At 44.3% G+C, this 25004-nt stretch overlaps 1 protein-coding gene across 2 annotated transcripts in view; it reads right to left on the reverse strand.

Moving 5' to 3' along the window:
- Window positions 1–2453: 2453 nt before the first annotated feature.
- VDAC1 (voltage dependent anion channel 1) overlaps window positions 2454–25004 on the reverse strand; it is a 25720-nt gene continuing 3169 nt past the window's right edge. The window contains exons 2-9 of one of the 2 annotated variants that reach the window (XM_007461355.1): window positions 17569–17641; window positions 16986–17035; window positions 16156–16308; window positions 16009–16061; window positions 10330–10557; window positions 6116–6266; window positions 4379–4436; window positions 2454–3442 (exon numbers count right to left, since the gene is read on the reverse strand). In XM_007461355.1, the coding sequence (XP_007461417.1) occupies window positions 3351–3442; window positions 4379–4436; window positions 6116–6266; window positions 10330–10557; window positions 16009–16061; window positions 16156–16308; window positions 16986–17035; window positions 17569–17635 (852 nt within the window). In that variant the 5' untranslated portion in view covers window positions 17636–17641 and the 3' untranslated portion in view covers window positions 2454–3350. The remainder of the gene's footprint in view (window positions 3443–4378; window positions 4437–6115; window positions 6267–10329; window positions 10558–16008; window positions 16062–16155; window positions 16309–16985; window positions 17036–17568; window positions 17642–25004) is intronic. The other variant, XM_007461356.1, reaches the window with a different exon arrangement.

Here is a 25004-nt window from a genome sequence, read left to right on the forward strand (position 1 = left end):
TACATTTGGTTGATTTGCAGGAAACTCAGCGTGGCATGAAGCAAGACATTTATTTTACCCCACAGCTTCACCACTCTGGTCTCCATGATTTCCTCAGAGGATCGCTGCTATCCCCCAGAGACAGTTGAGCTGCCTCTTTGAAAAGAGAAAAGCCTGTGTTCTCCTCAATCTGGTTTCCCTTAACATTTTATCTGGCACTAGTGACCGCTCAAAAACACAAACTCTGTGTTGTTAAGAAAACTAAGAGGTCATTCATCTATTCATTTCCTTAAGCCCACCACAAGCCCAGATAGACTGAATGGTGCACTTATTGCAAAACTTCCAGGGTAGCCAGGGTACAAAGTCCTCCCAAGTTCCCCTGGAGCTTTCCCTCTGTGAGTACAGAAACTATCACTCAGTTTAACGAATAAGCCTCTCAGTTCTAGCTTCTGCATGTTGGGAGATTCAGACTTAATCAGGTCTTTTTCCTGTAATAAACACACCTTCAATCCTCTCTTCTTTGTCCACTTTGTTCCTTTGGCCCCATACCAGATTATTTCAATTCTCTTACTGGTGAGATATCATGAACTCAAGGCATTTTGCACAATACTCTGACATGCAACAACCAGAAAATATGTAAATGGGAGGAAAATATTCCCTCAGAGGGCCCTTTGTACATTTCAAAATACCAATACTGCACCTGGCTTCTGACTGGATGTACCCAACAACCATTATGCACCAAAATCTCTGGACACATTTAAAAAAGTGAACTTTGAAATAGCTGCGGGTCCTTATGAACCTGATGAAGACAGTATAACAAATACTGAGGCCAGCAGGTTTGGGGTGACCAGTTACACAAAATGCTGGAAGTAAATCTGATACCTGTTGGGAATTATCACTTCCAAACATCCATAAAAAGGAATTCTGCCTAAAAATTTTTATCATTGAATAGAAAAAAATATCTAGGGCTTCCCTGGTGGCGCAGTGGTTGAGAGTCCGCCTGCTGATGCAGGGGACACGCGTTCGTGCCCCGGTCCAGGAAGATCCCACATGCCGCAGAGCGGCTGGGCCCATGAGCCATGGCCGCTAAGCCTGCGCGTCCGGAGCCTGTGCTCCGCAATGGGAGAGGCCACAACAGTGAGAGGCCCACGTACCGCAAAAAAATAAATAAATAAAAAAATAAAAAAGTCTACATTTGATGATGCTGGATAATGTATATGCAGAGTTGTTACTATTCTACTGATACTTTGTAAACGTTTGAAATCTGTTATTTTTTTTAATATATATGGCAGAATTCTGAAACCATATCCAATGACCCATGCCTTTATATGATCCCCTGCCCTTGAGTGTGGGAGGAATCTGTGAATATGATGGGATATCACTCCTGTGATTAGGTTATGATGTGTGGACAGTTGACTTTAATGGGAGATTATCCTCAGTGGACCTGACCTAATCAGGTGAGCCCTTAAAAGGACAGGAATGCTTATAAAATAAATAAGTTATGGGGATGTAATATACAGCATAGTGACCATAATTAATTGTACTACATTATATATTTGAAAGTTGCAAAGAGAGTAGATCTTAAAAGTTCTTAACCCAGGCTTCCCTGGTGGCGCAGTGGTTGAGGGGCCGCCTGCTGATGCAAGGGACACGGGTTTGTGCCCTGGTCCGGGAGGATCCCACATGCCGTAGAGCTGCTAGGCCCATGAGCCATGGCCGCTGGGCCTGCGCATCCGGAGTCTGTGCTCCACAACAGGAGAGGCCACAACATTGAGAGGCCCACGTACCGCAAAAAAAAAAAAAAAAAGTTCTTATCCCAAGAAAAAAACAATTCTGTACAGTGATGGATGTTAACTGGGCTTATTGTAGTGATCATTTCACAATATATCAAACATCAAATCATTATGTTGTACACCTGAAACTAATATAATGTTATAGGCCAATTATATCTTAATTTTAAAAACAAATTTTTTAAAAATTATAAAGGTGTTTGGGCTCTTCTGGAGGATGTTTGAAGTAGGGAAGGATTTGACAGTGAAATTTTTCTGTTCCAGCTCTGAAGATGGAGGACACCACAGGGCAAGGAATGCAGGTGGCCTCTATTTGCTGAAAGTGGCCCCTAGCTGATGGCCAGCAAGGAAGTAGAAACCACTATCTTACAACTAAAGGTAACTGAGTTCTGCCACAGCCATATGAGCCTGGAAGAGGACCCCAAACTTCAGATGAGAACACAGTCCGGCTGACATCCTAATTTCAGCATTGTGAGAAACTTAAGAGAGCCCAGGCACCCGGTGCTTGGACCTCAGACAGACAGACCTGTGAAATAATTAAGTGTTGTTTTAAGCCACTAAATTTGTGGTAATTTGTTATGCAGCAATAGAAAACTAAAAATATCACACACACACACACACACACACACACACACACACACAGCCACAGCAAGGGGCCAAAGAACAAGACCAAACATATGTCCTGTTTATTTACACTTCTATTAATAAAGACAACAAAAGAAGGATAAGGTTTCAATATTTTATTCAAGTTTTAAGTCATGTTAATTACAGCATTTGAAGGGGAGGAACTAATTCCACACAAAATGGAAGACTCTAAAATGTACCTATTAAACTGCTAAAAAATAAACTGAGTGGCGTGAATACAACAGAAGTTCAATTTAGATTCTGAGTGTTGTCACCATGTGATTACAGTCACAGAGACTCTTCCCAGCTTGCAGCTGGAGCTCTTAGAAGCTATTTCATACTCTGGTGCAAGGGCAAAAAAACACAACATGAGAAAAAACACAGTTAAGTCCTGAATTATTGGCTTCATCACATCCACCTTCTCCACCCCAAAATGGCACAAAAGAAACAGCTACCACGCCCTGCAGACTACTTTTGGTGTAAAAGAGGTGATGGATTGGGGTGGAAAAAGTCCCTGACTAAAAAAGTCCCTTTCAGATGAGTTTGTATATACCATCAAACAGCCTCTCCTCAATCAGGGTAGGAAACCAAGGTTCAATTCTCAGGAAGTCACAATTTCATTCATTTACTCAATACGAATTTACAAATTACAAAGTGCCTGCAAATTATCAACTTCCACTTGCAGCCATTTCTAGGTAAAAAAGAAACCTGACATCTTTAGAGGGGCCAGCAAGCTCCCCCTCAAGTCTACAGCTAAAAGGACCTTTTTTGAAATTGGGTTTCTTCTGTACCTCTGAAAGGGTAACACCCTGAAGCTGAATCATCTTTAACCTGGAAGTCTAACATGATATTTAGCGATACTTGCATCCCAGACATACAACATTAAAAGGTACACTAAATTCTGAAGGTAGCTATGCTGCAAAATAGTTTAAAATTAAACGATTGTACAGTATTCATTTATGCTTGAAACTCCAGTCCTAGACCAAGCTTGTGGCCACCAGCGTTGACATTCTTGCCATCCAGCAGAGCTGACAGTGTCAGTTTGATACCTGCAGGGGGAGAAGTCAGGGAGAGGAAGGGAGGAGAGAGGGAGGAAAGAAAAGAAAGGTTAGCAAATGGAGGATGGCTGAAGCACACTGGTGACACCACACCAGATTCAGAACCGTTCCAGCTGAGTGTGATCAGCAGGGGCAAAACCACAGGCCCTTGAATCCCTGTTACTCAGCACTGTCCGACTAATGACTGGGTAGCCGAGGATGAGCTTGTGCAACAATAATGACGACTCCGTAGCTCACTCAAATCCACTTTCCTTCATCCTCTCATCATCCCCGCTACAAAATCCATGCAGAAAACTTCTTTAGCAAAAGCCCCTTGAAATGAAACCCCAACCATGAATCAGACTCCACTGTCTTACACTCCCAATCACAGCATGCACACAAATGCAAACACACACACACACACACACACACACACACACACACACAACTAAATGCTATTTTCTCTAGAATAGCTTGATTCTGCCATCATGTAACCTTAGATTTCCAGGGTTCAAAGCCCCAGTCTGACCAAACTAACCCCAAGCGGGTATTATTTCCTGTAGCTGTAACATACTATGGACTGGCCTAGCTAACTGTGCAGAGGAAACCTACAAACCAGTTTTACAATGGGGATGACTTATAGGCTGGTTTTAAGAACCTGCTGGAAATAAGTATCAAGCATTAGGCACACACTGGGAAAAAGAATGGAAGAAAATAACGAAAAATGTAATACATGTTAGCCTTGGCCTTTTTTCTCCTACTTACTACTTCTATTCGCCAACTGTTTTATAATGACTGCACTCCTTTACAAACAATCAACTGTAAAACTTTACACACACTCATTTACAATGCACTACACAGTCATTTTATAAGCAATAACATAAAGCAGCAAACCAGCACCACATCTTTTTTAAGACAAAGAACTAATTTCACACAACCGACACATACCTGGCTTTAGGGTCTGAGTATATCCTAACCCTATCAGGCTGGAGTTGTTCACTTTGGCCTAGTCAAGGAACAGATAAGAGAGTGAAAATGTTAAGTACTTCACATTTCTGTCTCCAAACTGAATAAGAGCTTTTTAATCAACCAACTCTGGACTTCAGTATCAAATTCTCTTTTTTCATGACCACTTTGTTTATAGGATTCATTAAACTCAATATGAAATATATCAAATTTAGGAACTAGGTCTCAGAAGGGTAACGCAAAGAACCAACACAATTTTCAAGTAAAAGAAAGTGATTATTTACATTTGATTCCTTACAGTATGTGTGCCCAATTCCATTTATACATAGTCGGTCTGTATTTTTAAGTTATAACAGGTGAGGACACCTTCATTTATGGCCAGAGACATAAAAGACTTTCTTGTATTTGTTGGGATAAAGAAAAACAGACCAAATGTCAGATGGGGTTTTTAAGCGTTTTTTTTAAATAACAGAACATTGTTCGAATTTTTTCTTCATGAGAAAGAGAAGCAAAAATCAAAAAAATTTGGCACTGACAAGCCTGAATTTTTGGAGCAAAACAATAACCTAGACAATCACTTAAATCTCAGCACTTACTGAATGCTGATTAATAATTAATCAATAAAGCAGTTGAGTCGATACTAATTTTGCCCTTATTCTTCTGCCTGAGTTGTAGGGAAATCTGGGCCTCTCCCTGACCCCTTTCTGGGGAAATAAGGAGAGGTCAGGAGCAGAGCAAGCTCAAGCTGTGAGAACACCTGGCAAAAGCTAGAGCTACCAGGGTGTGTGTTTTCCTGCTCACGTGCTGTTTTTAGACCCAGCATCTCCCACAGGAGAAAACAGGAAGGTAGGCCTCCAGGCAGTCAGTGCCCCATCTAGATGTTCCATTTTGCCCATGCCCTCCAAATAATAAGGCCCCTTTTCCTTTGTTTTAAAGTGCCTAACATTAAGGAAGCCCAATTCAGTTCCTATTTCAGAAGACTTATAATAGGCTGTCTGTAAATTACACAAGTCAGCCCAGAAACGATCCTGCAACATGAGATTTCCTCATTCCACCCCAAAAAGGATACAGCCGGCAGTGTCCTGTGACAACAGAGATGAGCTCAACAAGATTTAATGCAAAAACTGTGCAGCAACGCAAGGGTCCATTAGCTATGCTACAGGGTCTGCAAGATAAGATGCCAACCACCCAATGCCAGGGTCTGATTTCTTAATATGCAGTACAGGAGCTGGGCAAGAGAATGAAAACTGAGGGGGAAAGGAACATTTAAAACCTTCAGGTTCAAGGTAAGCCCCTTTACAGTCTGCAGCATGGACCAGGGACTGGTTAGAGAAGGAGGCTCCATAGCAAGGCAGTCTGGGTCAAACACAAACCCCAGCACTTACCAGCTGCCTGCCCTTGGGCAAGTTACTCAACCACTCTAAGCTTTCAGTTCCTCATTTGTGAAAACATGGATGGGATAATTAAAAAAAAAAAAAAAAAAGGCACCTATCTCAAATGGGTTGTATAAGAATTAAATACAGTAATCCACATATAATGGTCTCCATACAGCGCCTGGCAGCCATAGTAAATACAATTACTATGATCGTTTTACTCATTGTGAACCCTTTCACAGTGAGAAAACCTCTAGCCAAAGCAGGGAATTCCATCAATCCAAAAGGATTCCAACCTAAGGGTCAGGGTAAGGTCTCAGAGATACATAATTCCACAGGTACCCACCGAGAAGCAGGCGTCAGGGTCGATCTGGTACTTGGCTGCTATTCCGAAGCGAGTGTTACTGTTTCCTGCTGTCCAGGCCAGATTAACAGCAGTCTCCAACTTCTTATTCACCTTCTGATAAATGGAGCCACCAAACTCTGTCCCATCATTTCTGCAAATAAGCACAGCACAGATGCCAAGCAGCCCAGGAAGGCGACCTGAGCTGGGCAGAGCTGACCAAGACTAACAGAGAACAAGCATGTTGTAAATGGACTCAACTGATCACAAAACAGGCACCAAATTACGGCAAGCCTGATAGGAATGGCACAGACGCCAGGGTCAGGAAGGTTCAGAGGAAGGGAAAGGCTATCTCAGCCATCACTGGGAACACCCAGAGGCAGCTCAGTCAACTACTCAGGCTGCGTGGAACTTGAAGTTTGCTTCTACATTAATCTTTAAAATAAAAGCAGTAACTAGGGCACTGGGATTCTGGATTCTGAGTGATTTCTTTCTTCTGCTGCTAAGGTTATTACTTTTATAAAGGCTCTATTATAAAAATGGAAAGAGAGAACAAAGCCAGAAATGGCAAGAAAGTCTGGGCCACTCATGTTCCTTAGAAGGCAGCTTATAACCCTTAGCACCAGCACCCTTAGCACCCTTAGCTGCATCCACTGCTGAGGGTGCACAGCCAGAACTGACCCAGGCCCTAGGAGGAACAGCAATTACAAGAGAGCTTAATCTATTATTCAGACTTGTTGGCCTATGCATACTATTGGCCCATGCTGCAACATCTATGGTCCTGGTGAGATTTGAAAAGGAGCAACTTGCTACATTACAAAATGTTTCTGTCTTTCAAAAATGCAATGAAACCCAGCAAGCCAAACTCCTTCCTCTCTTCCAAACACACCATATTGACCGCAGCCTCTGGGAATATCCCCTTCCCCACCCTAACATTTTTAACATAAAAATACAACATCAGGGGACTTCCCTGGTGGCGCAGTGGTTAAGAATCCACCTGCCAATGCAGGGGACACGGGTTCGAGCCCTGGTCCAGGAAGATCCCACATGCCACAGAGCAACTAAGCCCATGCGCCACAACTACTGAGCCTGCACTCTAGAGCCCGCGAGCCACAACTACTGAGCCCATGTGCCACAACTACTGAAGCCCACACGCCTAGAGCCCGTGCTGCACAACAAGAGAAGCCACCGCAATGAGAAGCATGCGCACCGCAACAAAGAGTAGCCCCTGCTCACCGCAACTAGAGAAAGACAGCGTGCAGCAACGAAGATCCAACGCAGCCAAAAATAAACAAAGAAAACAAAGAAATTAAAAAAAAAATACAATGTCAAAGTTCTGCCTCATCATTCTGGGTGTCTCCAGTGGAAATAGCACTGGAAACTATTAAGGCAGGTCCCATACGCATTGGAATCCAGCAAAGAGCTTAGAACTTGCTAACCCATGAATAAATTGTTGCTGTTTCATTGCAAACTCTGCTCTTCACTAATATACTCTCCCTAAAGTAGATGCTCATTAAATACATCCTAAATTCTTAAGTTTTCCCTGAAATTCAGCCAGACACTGTGCTTCCAGAAAGTACAGGAAGAGCATAGACACCACCTGATTCACAGAGAATCCTGACTTCTTCAGAAAGTCTTGAGCATGCTACAAAACAGCAGCTTGTCAAAAATAATAGATCTTAACTCAAATGGGGAAATTTCCTTGGGCTTAAATGTGTTTAAACATTAGATTTTTCAATACACTCTAAAACCAGCAACACTGCCTTCCTGTACTGAACTCTTAAAACCATAAAAGAACTCGTTGTAAAAAAAATCATCTAGGGGGCTTCCCTGGTGGCGCAGTGGTTGAGAGTCCGCCTGCCGATGCAGGGGATACAGGTTCGTGCCCCGGTCTGGGAAGATTTCACATGCCGCGGAGTGGCTGGGCCCGTGAGCCATGGCCACTGAGCCTGCGCGTCCAGAGCCTGTGCTCCTTAATGGGAGAGGCCACAACAGTGAGAGGCCTGCGTACCGCAAAAAAACAAAAACAAACAAAAATCATCTAGGGCTTCCTGGTGGTGCAGTGGTTAAGAATCCACCTGCCAATGGAGGGGATACAGGTTTGAGTCCTGGTCCAGGAAGATCCCACATGCCGTGGAGCAACTAAGCCCATGCACCACAACTACTGAGCCTGTGCACTAGAGCCCGTGAGCCACAACTACCGGAGCCCACGCGCCACAACTACTGAAGCCCACGCACCTACAGCCTGTGCTCTGCCACAAGAGAAGCCGCAGCAATGAGAAGCCCGCGCACCACAATGAAGAGTAGCCCTCCCTCGCCGCAACTAGAGAAAGCCTGCGCACAGCAACGAAGACCCAACGCAGCCAAAAATTAATTAATTAATTTGTTTTTAAAAAGCCATCTAGGGCTTCCCTGGTGGCGCAGTGGTTGAGAGTCCGCCTGCCGATGCAGGGAACGCGGGTTCGTGCCCTGGTCTGGGAAGATCCCACATGCCGCGGAGCGGCTGGGCCCGTGAGCCATGGCCGCGGAGCCTGCGCATCCGGAGCCTGTGCTCTGCAACGGGAGAGGCCACAACAGTGAGAGGCCCGCGTACCGCCAAAACAAAAACAAAAACCAAAACAAAAGAGCCATCTACGTGAAGCACACAGAACACCTGTTACACACCTGGGCCTCTGCAAGACCAGGGCAACCCAGATTAGCTGTGTCAGCTGTTTCCACGCCAGTTCCAAAAATAAACCATGTCCACTTATTAAAAAGCTTGAAACTCAGGTAAGTAAAACCTAAAAGTCATTGCTCTTCCTGAAACTGGTGCAAGTTCCCAATTCCAAACCAAGGAAGCACTTTCCATGTCAGCCAAAATTTTAAATTAAAAAACACTTCGATGCATGTGATATTTTTCCTATGGCTTTTTTGCATGTTACCTTTTTTAAATTTACGTATCTTTTTTGACCTTTTTCAGTATACATTTCTATGAATTTTAATACAGACTCCTGTAGCCAGGATACGGAACAGTACCACTACCAAACTCCCCTGTGCCACCCCTTCAAAGTGACACCCTCCGTGTTCCCCTCCCCCTACCACTGGGCTGTCCATCTCCATAGTTTTCTTGTGACTTTTTTAGTTTTAAAAGACTCAAAAAAAATAAAAAAAAAGTTCTGATCACAAGAAAAAAAATTTGGGTTTCCCTGGTGGCGCAGTGGTTGAGAGTCCGCCTGCCGATGCAGGGGACACGGGTTCGTGCCCCGGTCCGGGAAGATCCCACATGCCACAGAGCGGCTGGGCCCGTGAGCCATGGCCGCTTAGCCTGCGCATCTGGAGCCTGTGCTCTGCAATGGGAGAGGCCACAACAGTGAGAAGCCCGTGTACCACAAAAAAAAATAAAATAAATGACTCAAATTTTATTAATTTATTATATTAATGTATTATATTAATTTATTAATTATAAAAATTCCTCAAATTTTTTTATTATGGAAATGTTACTAGTTTAGACCCAAATACCATTTACTTGTCTCTAAATTTTATAAGTCACTTCTTTAGTGACCTCTAGTGGAAAGAGAGAAATTTGGCAAATTTGTACCCAACTTGCACCATGCATTAGTTCTTCATGTCTACAGAGATTTCATGGATGAAATCTGTTTCCCTTAAATCTAAATCAGCACTCTGCTTCAACCCTCAAGTTTGATTACAAAGGGCTCTCTCTAACCTACCCTGTAATTTCCTCTTCCCTTCCTGATACTGTCCAGTTAATAAACTTTTAAATGTTCTGCCATGTAGAGAAGACACTCAGTATTTAACTGAGATAATCAACTCCTAATTTGGCTCCCATGCCTACATTTCATTAAAGCACAGCAAGCTGGTCCTCAGGCAGTATACAGAGAAAGAGAGCTACACCTCCTCACCCCCATTTTGTTAACTAAAATGAAAGGCCCTCCAACGTCCATAAAGCTGCAGGGAAGGGACATTCCTGTGGACTGACATCATGCCCTTGCCGTAAGTGGTCAGCCATTCTGTGTGTACCAGGGACAACATTTATTGTTCACAGAATAGTAAGAAACTACATCACTTCAGGAAACGGGTAGGTGGGAAACAAGAACAATACTAGCAGGCCATTTGGCTCATCTGATTCCAACAAACTCACTTCCCAGGGATTAAAAATTAAGCTTAGAAAAAAATCATGGTAAACAATCCCCCGACTGCACACACTCACATACACTTACACATTAGTGTGAAGCTGGAACTCATCAGTCTTGTAGCCAACTGCAAAGTTGCTCTGGGTCACTCGAGACTTTGCGGTCTCAAAATTCATCTGGTAGCCAGCCAGCCAGCCCTCGTAACCCAGCACCAGAGCACCCCGGATGGAAGGCCCAGCAATGTCGAAATCCATGTCACAGCCCAGGTTGATATGTTCCCGCTTGTACCCTGTCTTGATTTTAGCATTTTTTTTCCTGGAGGAAAAGAAATTGTATTAAAATCAGAAGCTAAATCATCTTGCAACAAGCATGCCAAGAGACACAAATTTAAAAAAATAATAATCCTCGTTTGAATAGGAGGGTAGGAAGGCAAAGTTAGGGCCCCAGATCTCCCTTAAGCAACTTCTGTACCACAATGGGCAGAACACAACCTCTCTTCAACTGGAATCCAGAATAATGAAGAAACACCACCATAATGAAGCGAGAACACAGGCAAGAAAAGCTGGAAAAAGAAGCACTAAGTAATTTTTACTATCCTCTCCCTATGCTTAATACAGTGGCCTACACAGGCATTCATTATGCAGAGCACCACCATGTAATTATGAAACAGATGCATCTTTGCTATATTTTCCAAGTCTGTGGATAAGATACATCTGTCATGAAGGCAGCTATCTAAACAGCAGCTTTTAATGAGATGGTCATCTTCTTACTCTGTGGCTCACTTAGTAAAGAAACATATACTAATTCCCTTCTAAGTAAATACAACAGTTAGACAGTTTTTAATTCAGTATCCATGAGATCCCAATGAATATATATTTCAGAGAACTGGATAGCGAGGTAGAAGCTGGGGCCCTGCAGTCACAGGGGGCCAGGAAGCCCTGGTGGACTGGACAAGATCCCAGGTCTAGTCTGCTGATCCCAGATTTGCGTATACGGCCAGACAGCACCTCCCTTGACTACTACTCAAGACCCAGCATTTCTCAGGAAAGGCAGGTGAGTCATGTCACCTGCAAATATATTATCACAATGACTTTTACCAAAAGTCAGCATTAGAGACAAGATCACATCTATCAAATAAAATTTAGACTATTTTCACCTGATTGTTTCTGTCATTCAGCTGAAAATGGACATCTTCCACAGCGAGAAACATTCTCAGCAGAGACCACAGGAGAAACCAGATATGCTTCAAGGTTCAAGGACCACACAGCCCTGTCCAGCCCAGCTTCATTCACACTGAGATTAAAGCTTCATCCCCAGCACCCAAACTGGGGCCCCTAAATACCATTCCCTCCTAAAAGGAACCAGCACTCCTCAGAAAATTGCAGATTACAGGTTGGTGCAGGAAAGGTGCAAGATGAGCTTGAAGCATCTATCAAAGCTATCAAAGACTTTGAGGTTGGGGCAAAAGGACTTGAGAGCTAAGATGAAGAGGCTCCCACAGGGACTTCCCTGGTGGCCCAGCGGTTAAGACTCCATGCTCCCAATGCAGGGGGCGCAGGTTCGATCCCTGTTCAGGGAACTAGATCCCACATGCCACAACTAAGAGCTTGCATGCCGCAACTAAAAGATCCCGCGTGCTGCAACTAAGACCCAGCGCAGCCAAATAAATAAATATGTAAACATATTTAAAAAAAAAAAAAAACAGGCTCCCAAGGGCTTCAAATATGAGACAATATAAGCATCAAGAATAATATCAGCAGCGACTGAAGCATATCAAATGTTTAAATCTATGAACTCATAATGACACTCAAGACACACACATTGCATCTTTAGGGACTAGAGAATCAATCTGTTATTTTGAAAAGAGTAAATAAAAAAGGAATCAAACACGTATCCCACCTTTCCTATACTAACTATATCTCAAAATAACCAAAGATTTGATAAGTTTCTCTTTATAGAAATATTCCAGCTTAAAAATGAAGAAAGAAAGATAAAGGTAGAATTATCACCAATTTGTAACCCCTTATGAGTAGATCATGAATGGCACTAACATACAAAGAGAAAACCAGGCCTTCTGTGTGCACCCCTATGGAAGCAGATTTCGGCACCCCCCAAAATGGAATCTAAATGTGATGAAGCCTCTAGACTTAGCAATTCACAGGAAATGTGGGGGACAGGGGAGGGTAACAAGTTAAACAACACCACAGAATGCGAACAGCAAAGTTTACTCTATATAATTCTAGAAGACAAATGATCTAGTTTTAACAAATAAATTGCAAGGGGAAAAAAAACAGAAGAAGAACCTAAAAACTAAGATTTAGGAGCCATATGAAGCAATTTTTACAATTTTGCATGGACAATTTTTGATTCTCTAAAAACTTTTCATGAAATCATGTAAATTTGAAGAGACTAGGCTTGACAATATTAAGAAATTATGATTAATTTTCACAATGTAATGATACTGTGGTTATGCTCTTTTTTTAAAAGGAAACTTATTTAAAATATATACAGATGAAAGTATGTGATATCTGTTATTTACTTCAAAATAATCTGAGGGTAGGAGGGGTTGATTATGGATGTATAAATAAAACATGATTGGCCATGGGTTGATAATTACTAAAGCTGGGTGATGAGAACATGATGAAGGTATAATATACTTTTCTGTATTCGTTCGCATGTTTGAAATTTTCCATAATAAAAAATTTAAAGATTAAACACTCCAAGTTCCAATGAGTCAGAATTTCAGAGGTCATAGGTGAAAATAAAGTCAACACACTTCCCTAGGGACAAGGAAACTTACAACTTCTGTTCAACTTGCTTCTATGCATTTTTGCAAGCTTTGAAGGAAAGGAGTGACAATCAAACTAACTCTCAATAAGAAAAACTTAAAATAAACCTATTTTGGTCTGCCGGCTCTTTAGAGGAAGAAACCTGGGTTATGACCAAGTATCCAGTGGGCACCAAGCAGGGTAGGATGATTGATGAAAAAAACAGCTGCTCAGAGGCTGACATTTAGAAAGAAGGGGAAATCAAGACATGTAAAAATCAGGCATCTTTTAACCACTGAGTAAAATGCTGCTGCTGACACAAAATGTGACACCTGTACCAGGGCCTCTGCCCAGTGGTGTGCACAAGCCACACTGGACAGTTACAAAGTGCCTCCACATGCCACCCCACTGGATTCTGGCCAGAGGCACCAGGTCCCCAGGGAAAGGGCACTGGTGGGGCAGTGACTAGGTTTCTCTCCAGGCTTGGCTCTAAGGCAGCATTCTATACCTTTGGAGCTTTTCCTCTTTCAAATATTATTGGGATTTTTAAAAGCTATTTAAATAATGGTGCTAATTTGACAGCACCTGAGAGAGGTATACTCTTAATCTGTGGTTAACAAGCTGGCTTTATCTGTGGTAAGTACTCAGTGTGGGTGCCAGTCCCCTGATGAGGTCTGTCTGCAGCTTCATCCAAATGCGGTATATGCTTAGCTCCTTAAAGGAAGCCAAGATACTTTCCCAGGCTGTACGCCTCAGACACTTTGGAAAGTCAGCTTTCATTTCCAATCTCCATCGAGTCATCAAAACTTCCCTCAAATACCCAGTAGCGATGAGTACATCTTGTGCCCACAGTCTTAGTTTCTAAACACCATTCTTCAATAAAAGGAACAAAGGCTCCTCAGAGAAATAGCTGATAGCAGGACTAGGGAAGAACAAGTACACTTTCTGAAGAAGTGCTCCAAAACAATGACAGGGGCTTGTCAAAAGCACACAGGATGTCAACTTGAAGCCTCCCAATGGCCATAGCTGGGACAACATGAGTAACAAAATATAGTAATGGATTACAATCCATAGAATAAAATAAATTGTCCAAGAATCCGTACTGATACAGATAACTGATCAAATAAATAAAAGGTGGAGAAGAAAGAGCTCTTCCTTTCAGTAATATCCCAATTAATAAATGTAGAAGGAATGATGGGAATAGAAATTCACCATTTGTGGGACTTCCCTGGTGGAGCGGAGGTTAACAATCCGCCTGCCAAGGCAGTGGACACGGGTTCAAGCCCTGGTCCAGGAAGATCCCACATGCCACAGAGAAGCTAAGCTTGTGCACCACAGCTACTGAGCCTGCACTCTAGAGCCCGTGATCCACAACTATGGAGCCCGCGTGCCACAACTACTGAAGGCCACGTGCTGCAACTACTGAAGCCCACACACCTAGAGCCCATCCTCTGCAACAAAAGAAGCCACCTCAATAAGCCCCCTGACTCATTGCAACTAGAGAAAGCCTGCATGCAGCAACGAAGACCCAACACGGCCAAAACTAACATAAAAAAAAAAATTAAAAAGAAAAAAAGAAAGAAATTCACCATTTGCCAAACACAGTTGTTGCAGGCAAGAATCACCAATGGATGCTAATATTTGTGAGTCAAAGTATAAAAATTAGAATATTTGCATGGTCTCAAAGCATCTCCCCACAAGATACTTTTTAATTATAAAGAGAAAAAAAGTAACTTTACAGAGAAATCTGGCAAACGCCACTTTAATCAAGTGACCAAAGTAACGTCACCAGTAATGAGGCACATTGATATATTCCCCCTGATGTCATGCACCAAGATGGACAGAACACAACATCCTATCTACAGCTATCAAAAATAAATAACCTGGGGCTTCCCTGGTGGCACAGAGGTTAAGAGTCTGCCTGCCGATGCAGGGGACACGGGTTCGTGCCCCGCTCCGGGAAGATCCCACATGCCGCAGAGCAGCTGGGCCTGTGGGCCATGGCCGCTGAGCCTGCGTGTCCGGAGCCTGTGCTCCGCAACGGGAAAGGCCACAACAGTGAGAGGCCCACGTACCGCAAAAAAAAAAAAAAAACCTGAAAAATAAATAAATAAATAACCTGAGTTTAACAATGAGAAAACATCAGACAAATCCAAATCAAAGGATTCTACAAAATAATTGGCCAATCATCTTTGAAAGTGTCAGAGTCATGAAAAATAAAGACTTAAAGATGGTTGAGATGGTAAATTTTTATGTGTATTTTACCACAAATTTTATTTTTGGCCACACCACACAGCATGCAGGATCTTCCCCGACCAGGGATTGAACCTGTGCCCCCTGCACTGGGAGCATGCAGTTTTAACCACTGGACTGACTGCCAGGGAAGTCCCCACAATTTTTAAAAACTAAAAAAACTATGAAATGAAATTCAATACATGCCCTTGGCCTTGTCATCAGTGTGCAAAACAACCTTCCCAGGCCTAGGAGACCCACTGCTCTGAATGGAAAAAAACAAGAGTGTGTTCTAGAACAGACTGATTCCCTCTAGCCACTCTGAAAAGCACCAGGAGCTGAGGCAGATCTACATGCCCTCTTGCCTGCTGATGTGCCCAATAAACAGCAAGGCTAATCTGTCTGTGACTGGAGGGCCTAAGGCAGGAAAGTGCAGTCTCAGGAGCCACCTTGCAATTAAGCCCACACACTCTCAGTGTCCCTAGGTAGGAAGCTAGGGAAGAGGCGGCCCTCCAGCATGAAAAATGGGGCTGGCAACAGTGACCAACAGCCCTTGCTTCCAAACACGGCCTGCTGCCCTAGAGCCTTAGCCACTTACATTGTGAACAGCCTCACTCACATGGAATGGAGCATTACTGGACCAGAAATCCTGCAGCCTCCACAGCTGAGGCCAGGAGAACAATAACAAACAGCACAGAATGAATCTTAAATCTTACTATGAAACACCACTAAAGGTCCTTATGGAGAAAACAGATGATATTCTTACCCAGTGTTTGGTGAGAAGGATGAATCGAAGGTCAGCTTCAGGCCACGTGCAAGCTGAACAGAAAAGAAATTCACCAACAGGTTTAGTCACAAGACAGGCGGCCGATGTCACTTAACAAAACTGTGTCTTTTCACAAGTGACCGTTACCTGATCTTCCACAGTAATCTCCGTGCCTAGTGTGTTGTCAGTGTTCCATTTCTCCGTAAACGTCAGACCATATTCGGTCCATCTGTACTTGGTTTCCAGACTGCCCGTCACTTTGGTGGTCTCGGTGTTGGCTGAACCTGAGCTTGTAAATTCCTTTAAAGAAGAGAGTCACAGCCTGCGTGCCAGCACTTCATTCTGCATTGCTCCACCCCTAAATGCATTGTACTTTCCTTTATGCAAGAGGTGAGACCCTGAATGCGTGGGTGCAAAAGCTCATTCTATAATTCAGTTAGATATCTGAAGTACAGACGGAGTCTGCTAATTAAAGCAATCTCTCAGGGAATTCTTTATCAGGAGAAAGCTTCCTTCTTCCCCTGTAACTCTTTAGTCTGGACAGGAAGGCAATTCTCCTTCTGTCCTACCTCCAGGCTCGTACAGAGAAAAAGCTTTGACCTAAAGCTGACATTGCAGTAATTCTACCCAAAACTTCCTCCTTCCAACAATTCACAATCTAAAAGGGATTACTAAGATTTGGGGTTTTTTTTCAATAATTATGTGGTATGGAACACAGGTCAATTTTGAAATAAGAAACATGAGGAAAAATAAAATTGAGGCCTGCCCCATATTCCTATGAGTATTAACAGCTGCTGAATTGGGGACCTAGTCACATGGTTCCCCTGGACCACCCATGCCACAGAGGATGCAATGAATGTGACAACCACAAGCTGCCACAATCAGAAAAGTCCCTTTGTTTGCCACCCAGATGGAAGTTATTGATTATTTATTGATCTACAATAAATATCCATGCTCCATATAGGCAGACAACTTACCAGTCCATTCTCAGATTTTGTTTTCAAATCAAGTTTTATTAAGCCAAACCCTAAAGAAAGAACATGGTAACTGTTAATAGGTTAAATAACTAACTCAAGGGCAGCATCTCTGCCTCCCTTAGGTTGTTTAAAAATGAGATGAGTGCAGAGGGCACCGGTCTCCACTGCTGCCTGCCTCTCTGTGTGTGGAGCCCGGCTGCCATGGAACAGTGGCAGGCAGAACAGACACAGGCCCCACCTGCACTCCCAGTGGAGTCTGAGAAAAGGGTGCATGACAGCGTAAGCACATGCCTAAAGACGAGCTCCAAATTTAGAAGCCGCACTCCACTGCAGCAGCATCCACAGACCTGCTCCCGCCTAGGAGAGGAAACAAGAATGTCCACTTGTCTGCAGCAATTCACAAGCCTACCTATACTGGGTGCACAACCAAAACTGCTTCACTGGCCATAGAAGGCTTATCTTTTTTCCCGGACATGAAGTTTCTGAGAGCTGACTGACCCAAGTCTCTCAAAGTGTAATGGGTAAAATACCAAACATGCCAACCCAGTTTCTGAGCTGAAAGGCCGCTCCATGCAACACTCACCATAGCCCTTGGTAAAGACATCCCTGGCAGATTTGCCAAGATCAGCATACGTGGGAGGCACAGCCATCTTCTGCTATAATAAAAGAACCACCAGAATAAACACATTGGTAATTATGGATATTAGGTTTCCACCAATAAAAATCATCAGCACTGAGTTCCACGTACCTTATTCCCCCAGGTGTGGACAAAGAAGACTGTGCTATCTCCTGCTTCTTTCTGTGGCCAGAGCTTGAAACACCCAGTAAGTTTTTATTGACAGCAGACCAGCCTGACTTTGGACCTCTTCTCCTAGGTATCCCCAGGACTGAGCACAGGCCCAGAATATGGCAGGAGTCAGTCAATATTTTCTAAATGAATTCATTGGCAAAGACACAGTCCCATAAGCCAGCTACTTTACTGAACTGCAGGACTCTTGCCAATAAAACATATCTTCTTACAAAATATTGACTGCTAGGACATTAAATACACTGAAGAGAAATCAGAGCTTTTCATGGCAATGTATTTTCTATACAGCTCTGATTTCATTCATTCAACAAATATTTATGGAGTACCTACTATGTGTCAGAATGGACCCAACTTTTCACAAAACTTTTGCATTCTACGGGAACCCACTTTTAGAGTATCATATTCCTCATAGAGAAAACAGTAAAACCTACCTACCTAACTAGGCAATTCTTCACATGGAAGGAAATGCAACCACATCCCCCCCAAATTTAATTCAAATAAACATCTATTGAGCTTCAATGTGACTTGACTTTTAAAACCAACTATCAAAGTATTACTTGGGATTGATGCACATCACTAAGTCAGTCAACAAGCATTTATTAAACACCTCGCTGTTCAAGGAAGGCAAGAACTTCAAATAGTCCTTGCCCTAAGGACCACACTGTGCTGCTGGGAGGCTCTGCACTGATACATTATGTACACAGAATTAAAACCCTAATCCAGACGGCACACACTCTGTGCTCCACCCAGGAGGAGAGGGGAATGCGAGAAAGCACTATCTTCTGCATCTTCTCCATCTCCAAAATTGTTAGCCTCAGCCAGAAATTCAATTAACCCGAGAATGGTTCCATCCATTTTAAATACAGTATACCTAAATTACCAAACTGCATACACCTCACCTAAAGTCACATATAAATGTATTCACACAAATTAACACCCACATGGCATATTCCTGGTTAAATGGGAACCCAATGAAAAGTGGTGCAAGTGATCTCAGGGGAACAATATCACAACTGGAAGTTGCATCCTGACCAAAGCTTCAACTTCAAAGACATTGCAGGGAGCCCAAAAAACCAATGAGTATAATGTTAAAAAACTATAAACTTGCACAATTTTAAATTATAAAACTGTGGTCCTGGTCCTATTTTACTTTTTTCAGAGGTTTTGCTAATTCTGTCCCAGCTCCCTTTTGTGTCAGAGCAGAGAGGAGCAGCCCAGTAAGCTGTTTACGCGATCCTATTTTTGTTGCTGTTGTTATTGAATTTCTCACACATGATCAGGCCAGAACCATGGGCAACTCAGTCCCCATCAGGATCAGGGCATAAAGAACATGGTGGAAGACCCATTTCAGGCTGCTCCCACTGGCTCTTTCAAGGCTCTCTCCCCTCTCCCCTTCCACCCCAAATGAACACCATAGGCACACCCACCCCAGGGACAAACCAGGAAACCATCCACCAGGTCCTCCAGAAATACCCTCTGCCTTAGGCACACGCCCCAGCCACAGATGGGCCTGGGCCCCTCCCAGGAGAAGCAATGAAACAACCCTGGACTGAAGGCTGAGGTAACAGAGCCCCAAGGAAACGTGCAAAACATCTCAGCAAAGGGCCCAGAACATTCTCCACACACACACCAATTGCTAACAGTTATCAGTGGACAGAACACCCCTCTTCAGTGCTGTCCCCTTCTCAGCTGGGCCACAAACTCAGCCCCAGCTGGGTGACAGGGAGAGCAGTCCAGTGGCAATATCTCCAGGTCAGCTAAGACCTCCTGTACCTCAGAGGTCAGGGCCTTCCCAAGTACACTCCCCTGGCTCCAGGACCCGCCTCACCACACGTGGCACACGTGGCTTTCACGTCTGGACTGGTCCATCCCTCAGGAAAAAGTCAGAACACTCATCATTTAATGCTCCCCAAATGCCCCTGTTTATCCCTAATCCCCAAAACTGAAAAGCAAAGCCACCTGTCAAAACACACTCCACCCACAGCAAAAATCACCCTAAAGTGGCCACTGAGGAGATTACCATGCAAGGACAAGAGACGTGGGATGGCAGAGGGAGCTCACATAAGGCCAGGCTCTCCTTGCATCCCCAGCGCAGCAGCGGGCAGGGAAGATGCACAGGAGCCACGAGCTGACTGGAGCCAAACCCACACTCCTGGCCCTGAGGTAACACCCACCAAGGGGGGCAAGACGCTGACTCCCCTTCACCAAAGGCGGTGTGGCTATAGCTTCCCCTTTTGCTTTTCATGGAGTCTTCCTCTTTCCCCACCTCTCGTCTCCCGCTGCACTCATCTGACAGGACTGAAGCAGCTCTGCCTCTCTGAGAAGCTCAGCTTTGCTACAGCTGCAAACAGCACCCAGCACAGTTCTCAGCACCTGCTTCAAAAACAATTTTAATGTAGAAACAATGACTGCCATCCACGCTTTCTCAGGCCAGGACTAGATGGGGAGAGAAGTCAGCATTCTGCTTTCTCACTTAACACCCTGCCTGCACTGACCTGGAGACTGAACCCTGGTCCTGGCCCCTCTCGCCACCTCAATCAGCTCCAAATCACTCCCCATCTGTCTCTGCAGCATCCACCCTACATGTCTTCAGAAAAGGGAACCCTCATACACTGTTGGTGAGAATATAAACTGGTATAGCCACTACGGGAAACAGTATGGAGATTCCTCAAAAAATTAAGACTAGAACTATTATATGAGCCAGCAGTTCCACTTCTGGGTATTTATCTAAAGAATATGAAAACACTAATTCGCAAAGACATGTGAACTCCTATGCTCGTCACAGCATTGTTTACAATAGCCAAAAAATGGAAAAAACCTAAGAGACCACCAACAAATGAATGGATAATGAATGGATAATGGATAATATGGGATAATGCGCACGCGCACGCACGCACACACACACACACACACACACACACACACACAGTGGAATATTACTCAGCCATTAAAAAAAAGATGAAATCTGGCCATTTGTGACAACACGGATGGACCTTGAGGGTAATATGCTAAATGAAATAAATCAGACGGAGAAGACAAATTCCCTGTGATTTCACTCATATATGGAATATAAAAAAACAAAAAACAAAATAAATGAACAAACCAAAACAAACACATAGATACGGAGAACAGAATAGTGGTTACCAGAAAGGAAAAGGAGGGGAGAGGGTGGGAATGGGTAAAGGGATTGATACAGTGATGGATGGAAACTAAATTTTTGGTTGTGAGCACACTGTAGTGCACACAAAAGTAGAAATATAAGGTTGCATACATGAAACACAATGTTATAAACCAATGTTACCTCAATAAAAAAGGGAAAAGAAGAAACTCAGCTTCTAGAGGCTGAGCATGAAGCAGGGTATTCTGACAGCACTGTCTGTTTAATAAGTATATGCACAGTAAGCATCAAAGTATTTTTACAGTAGAAAAAAAAAGGAAACAGTATCCGACAATAGGGACTAAGTAAATGACAATGTAACCAGTAGGCAGGAGCTCCCTCTACAGGGAAACTGCGGCATCACCAGGGATGGGGGGGAAGACACACAACTAGCATGCCCCACGGTCACAATGGCCTAAGGAGAGCTGAACTCAAGCTGAGAAGACCAACCAAGCGCCTTCAGAAGAGAGTACTGCCACTTCTGACATCAGAACCAAGCACGGACTTTATTAAAAGGGCCTCAGAGAGCCACATTAGAAAGTCTGACACATCTGTGTTTGGGCAGCTCACTCAACCAATGGATTCGCAAAAATGTAAATGACAATATCTACTGTTGGCATGGAAAATGATCACTCCCATTCTCCCCAAGTAGGAATACTACGTACAGTACAGCCCCTGAGGAGCCCATTGGTGGGCAGTGCCTAAGTGAACACGCAGTAACTCTAGCGGCAATTCTACTGCTAGGAACACACTCACAGTGGTACCCAAGGCACCCAAAGATGTATACAGAAGGATACTCACTGCAGGGTTATTTTTAACACAAAACCCAGAAGCAACCTAAACGTCCACCAATAAGGAAACAAATGAATAAAAATTAAGGTGCTTGCAAACTAAGGGATACCATGTGGTAATCAAAAAGAATGAGGTGGATTTCTACGTGGTGGCATAGAAAGCGACCTATGATAATAGTTCAATGAAAAGAGCAAGCCACAGAAAATGTACAATTCCATGTGACTGGGGGAAAAACATTTTACATATGCATCTTTATATGTTCCACATTTGTGAATGGATGGAAAAGCATGTGAAAGGGAAGGACATGAGCTAACCTGTAAACTGTGGCTGCCTTGGAGCTGCTTCTAGAAAGGAAAGGGGGTTTAGGAAAGGAGTGAAGTTAAAATAGGATTTTCATTTTTGATTCTACTTAATCACTTAAGTTGTTTGTGTACTTGATAATTTTTTTTTAAACTAAGGACAGAAAATTTAAAAACCTAACGAATGTGTTCAAAATTAAGCCACACTGCATTCATGATGCCACAAGTCACATTCCAAAAGGCTACTGCAGCAGAGGTGCCAGAAGGGAAAACCATCCAAGTGTCTATACTGGTTCCAAGAACAGATTCAAATCACACCGAGGTGGCAGGGTTAACAGGTAAGGCCTGTGGGGGGCACATTCTACCCTCAGGTGACCATTGATGGCTTTGGCCACCCTGCCCAGAAGGTAGGAGTAGGGCAGAGCTCCCTAACTTCCGTGTGCATGAGAGTCGCCTGAGGCACTTTTTCAAAAGCCTCCTTCCTCCCTCTCAGTCTTTCATTGCCTATCGCACAGGCAGGGCAGCCCTCAGATGCCACGGAGAAGAGTGGGCTGGCTCCCCGCACCAAGCACCCCCCAGAACCCCCACTTTGAAGCATGCTCTTTTCTCTGCAGAAGCTCCCTCAGAAGGATCCAGGCAGGGGAGCCTTGGTGCTCTCAGAAAGCCACCAACCATTGCAATGGCTGATATAGAGAGCAGGGTGGCCATGGGTCCAAACAGCTGAGTCAGGAACAGTTGAGAGGAAAAGTTTTCTGAACACAGGGAACACCCAGTGGGTCAACAGACAACATTTTTAATGGCAAGGGTATAACTGGGCTAGGACCTAAACACCAAGAGCCACCCTACCATGGCATTTCTCCACCCATCCGAGTACCCAGGTAGCAGGGCACAGTGACGAATGGAAGGGGCTATGAGCCTGGCAGAGGTTCTAGCTGTGTGACTTTGGACAAGCCACTTATACTCCTAGGGTCTCATTTTGCTCATCTATAAAATGGGGCTAACAATAGTGCCTTGCTACCACTGTTGCTGCAAGGATTAAGTAAGGAAAATAGAGCATGCAGAAATGTCTGACACACAGCGAGTACTCAGTAAGTGGCAGTGTAACCACAATCCATTAACATGGATATTCTTTGTTTGCCCCTCCAGATCCACCTTCCTCCTCCGTCCTGCTCTATGCCCCAAGAGCTGATCATTATGGACTGTTTTCAGTGGGCTACGGGTTGGACTCAGCAAATAGGGGACACCAGCAGAAGATGGGAGAGTGCAATTGGGGTATTCATCCCCCAGGCTGCCTCCCTGTTGGTCCTCAGGTGGGCAGTGACTTTCCTCTACCCAACGCCACAGCTCCTGCCAAAGGACCCCCTCCTGTTCTAAAGGACCAAGGGGCCCACACCCCTTGTCAGGTCCCCCACACTCTGCCCATACCTTTGCAAATGATCCTTTCATCACGCTTTCTTTAATTAACCCATGGGAGTGTACATCTGACCCCTGCAAGGACCCCAGCCAACACAGCAATCATCGCCTTCACCATCACCATCCCGGGTTCCCCTTAGGAAGGGAGAACTGTAGGAAAGCCTTTGGCTCTGCTATTTCTAACACCATTCTAGGCAGTCTGTCAGGGCAGAACTGGGCCAGCCTATAAGAGGGGCATCAGACCAGCCAGGGATTAGAGCAAAAGCAACTACTCCTAACTCTGGGGACCAGGAAAAGCAACTTCGCCAGCAGGAGGTCAGAGCTGCTCTGAAAGCCAGTATGCGAGGCCAACGCCATCAGGAGCCTCCCTACACCCGTACCCCACACTTTCTCACCAGAAGTGGCAGCCCAGGAGAATGGCCCTGGTTGAATCTCCAGGATGCTGGCAAAGCCAATGCCTGGGCTCAATAAGTGGTAGTGTAACCACAATCCATTCATCTGGATATTCTCTGATTGCCCCTCCAGATCCACTCCAGACTCTGGTAGGTCTGTCTTCTCAGTGCATCTGTCCTCCCACCCCCTTCCATGAATGTCTCACACAGGGCAGCTGGGCTTTCCAGGTATTGCTTCTATTTTAAAACACCCTGGGAGGTGGGCCACCACTGGCACAGCCTTCCACAAGCCTCAAGAGAATGCAGCTGACTTGGGGACACCCTGCCTGCCCACCCATCCCTCAAGAGGAGAAGACCAGGGCTGCCAGGCAGCATGCCAAGGTCTGGATCCCAGGTGCACCTAGGGCTCCTGCTCGCTGCCTGGCTTGACCCAGTGGAGATAAAATAGACGGTGCTTGGGTAGGTAGACTCGGGAGACCAGCAGACCTGAGTTCCAATCCTACTCCACAACTCTCTTGTTATGAGATCTTGGGCAAGTCACAACCTATCTGCCCCTCATTTTTCTTCAGTTCCAGTAGAGGAAAAGAGTCCCTGACTCAGCATCATTCTGAGGACTGAATGAGATTGCTAGTACAAGGCACTTAGTACAGTGGCTGGTACCCAGTAAATATGTAACAAACACAGAAAAAACTTATTACAGATTTTCATTTTATATATTTCTTATCATAATTATAGCTGCTGTGCAGGTTACCGAAAGGTCACCCTGAACCACAGGGTCCAGAGTTCTCCCCAGCCATAATGAGGTATTGTTTAGCTGAATTTTGTCCAGCCAGGTCCTGGAAGAATGCCTCCTACCTCATCCCACGGAAAACTGACCCTTCTCCTGATAAACACCCTGTGCCACTGTCCTCGCAACAAATAGGGTAACTCCATTGACTGCTGTCCACTGACAGCTAGACTACACCCAGCCATGCACATGCTCCCTCTGATCAGTATAAAAGGGTAACAGTGCCACTCTGAATAGCAAGTTCTACCTTTCAAAAGGCACTCAAATCTATTAGCTCCTCACAGTGGCCCCTTGGAGTGGCAACTGCAGTGTGAAAGCATCAGCACTGGAGCTAGCCAGTCCAGGCCCTGAATCCCAACCCCGTTCCTGCT

Source organism: Lipotes vexillifer, unplaced genomic scaffold (genome assembly GCF_000442215.2).
Source record: "Lipotes vexillifer unplaced genomic scaffold, Lipotes_vexillifer_v1.1 scaffold217, whole genome shotgun sequence".
Taxonomy (NCBI): Eukaryota; Metazoa; Chordata; class Mammalia; order Artiodactyla; family Lipotidae; genus Lipotes; species Lipotes vexillifer.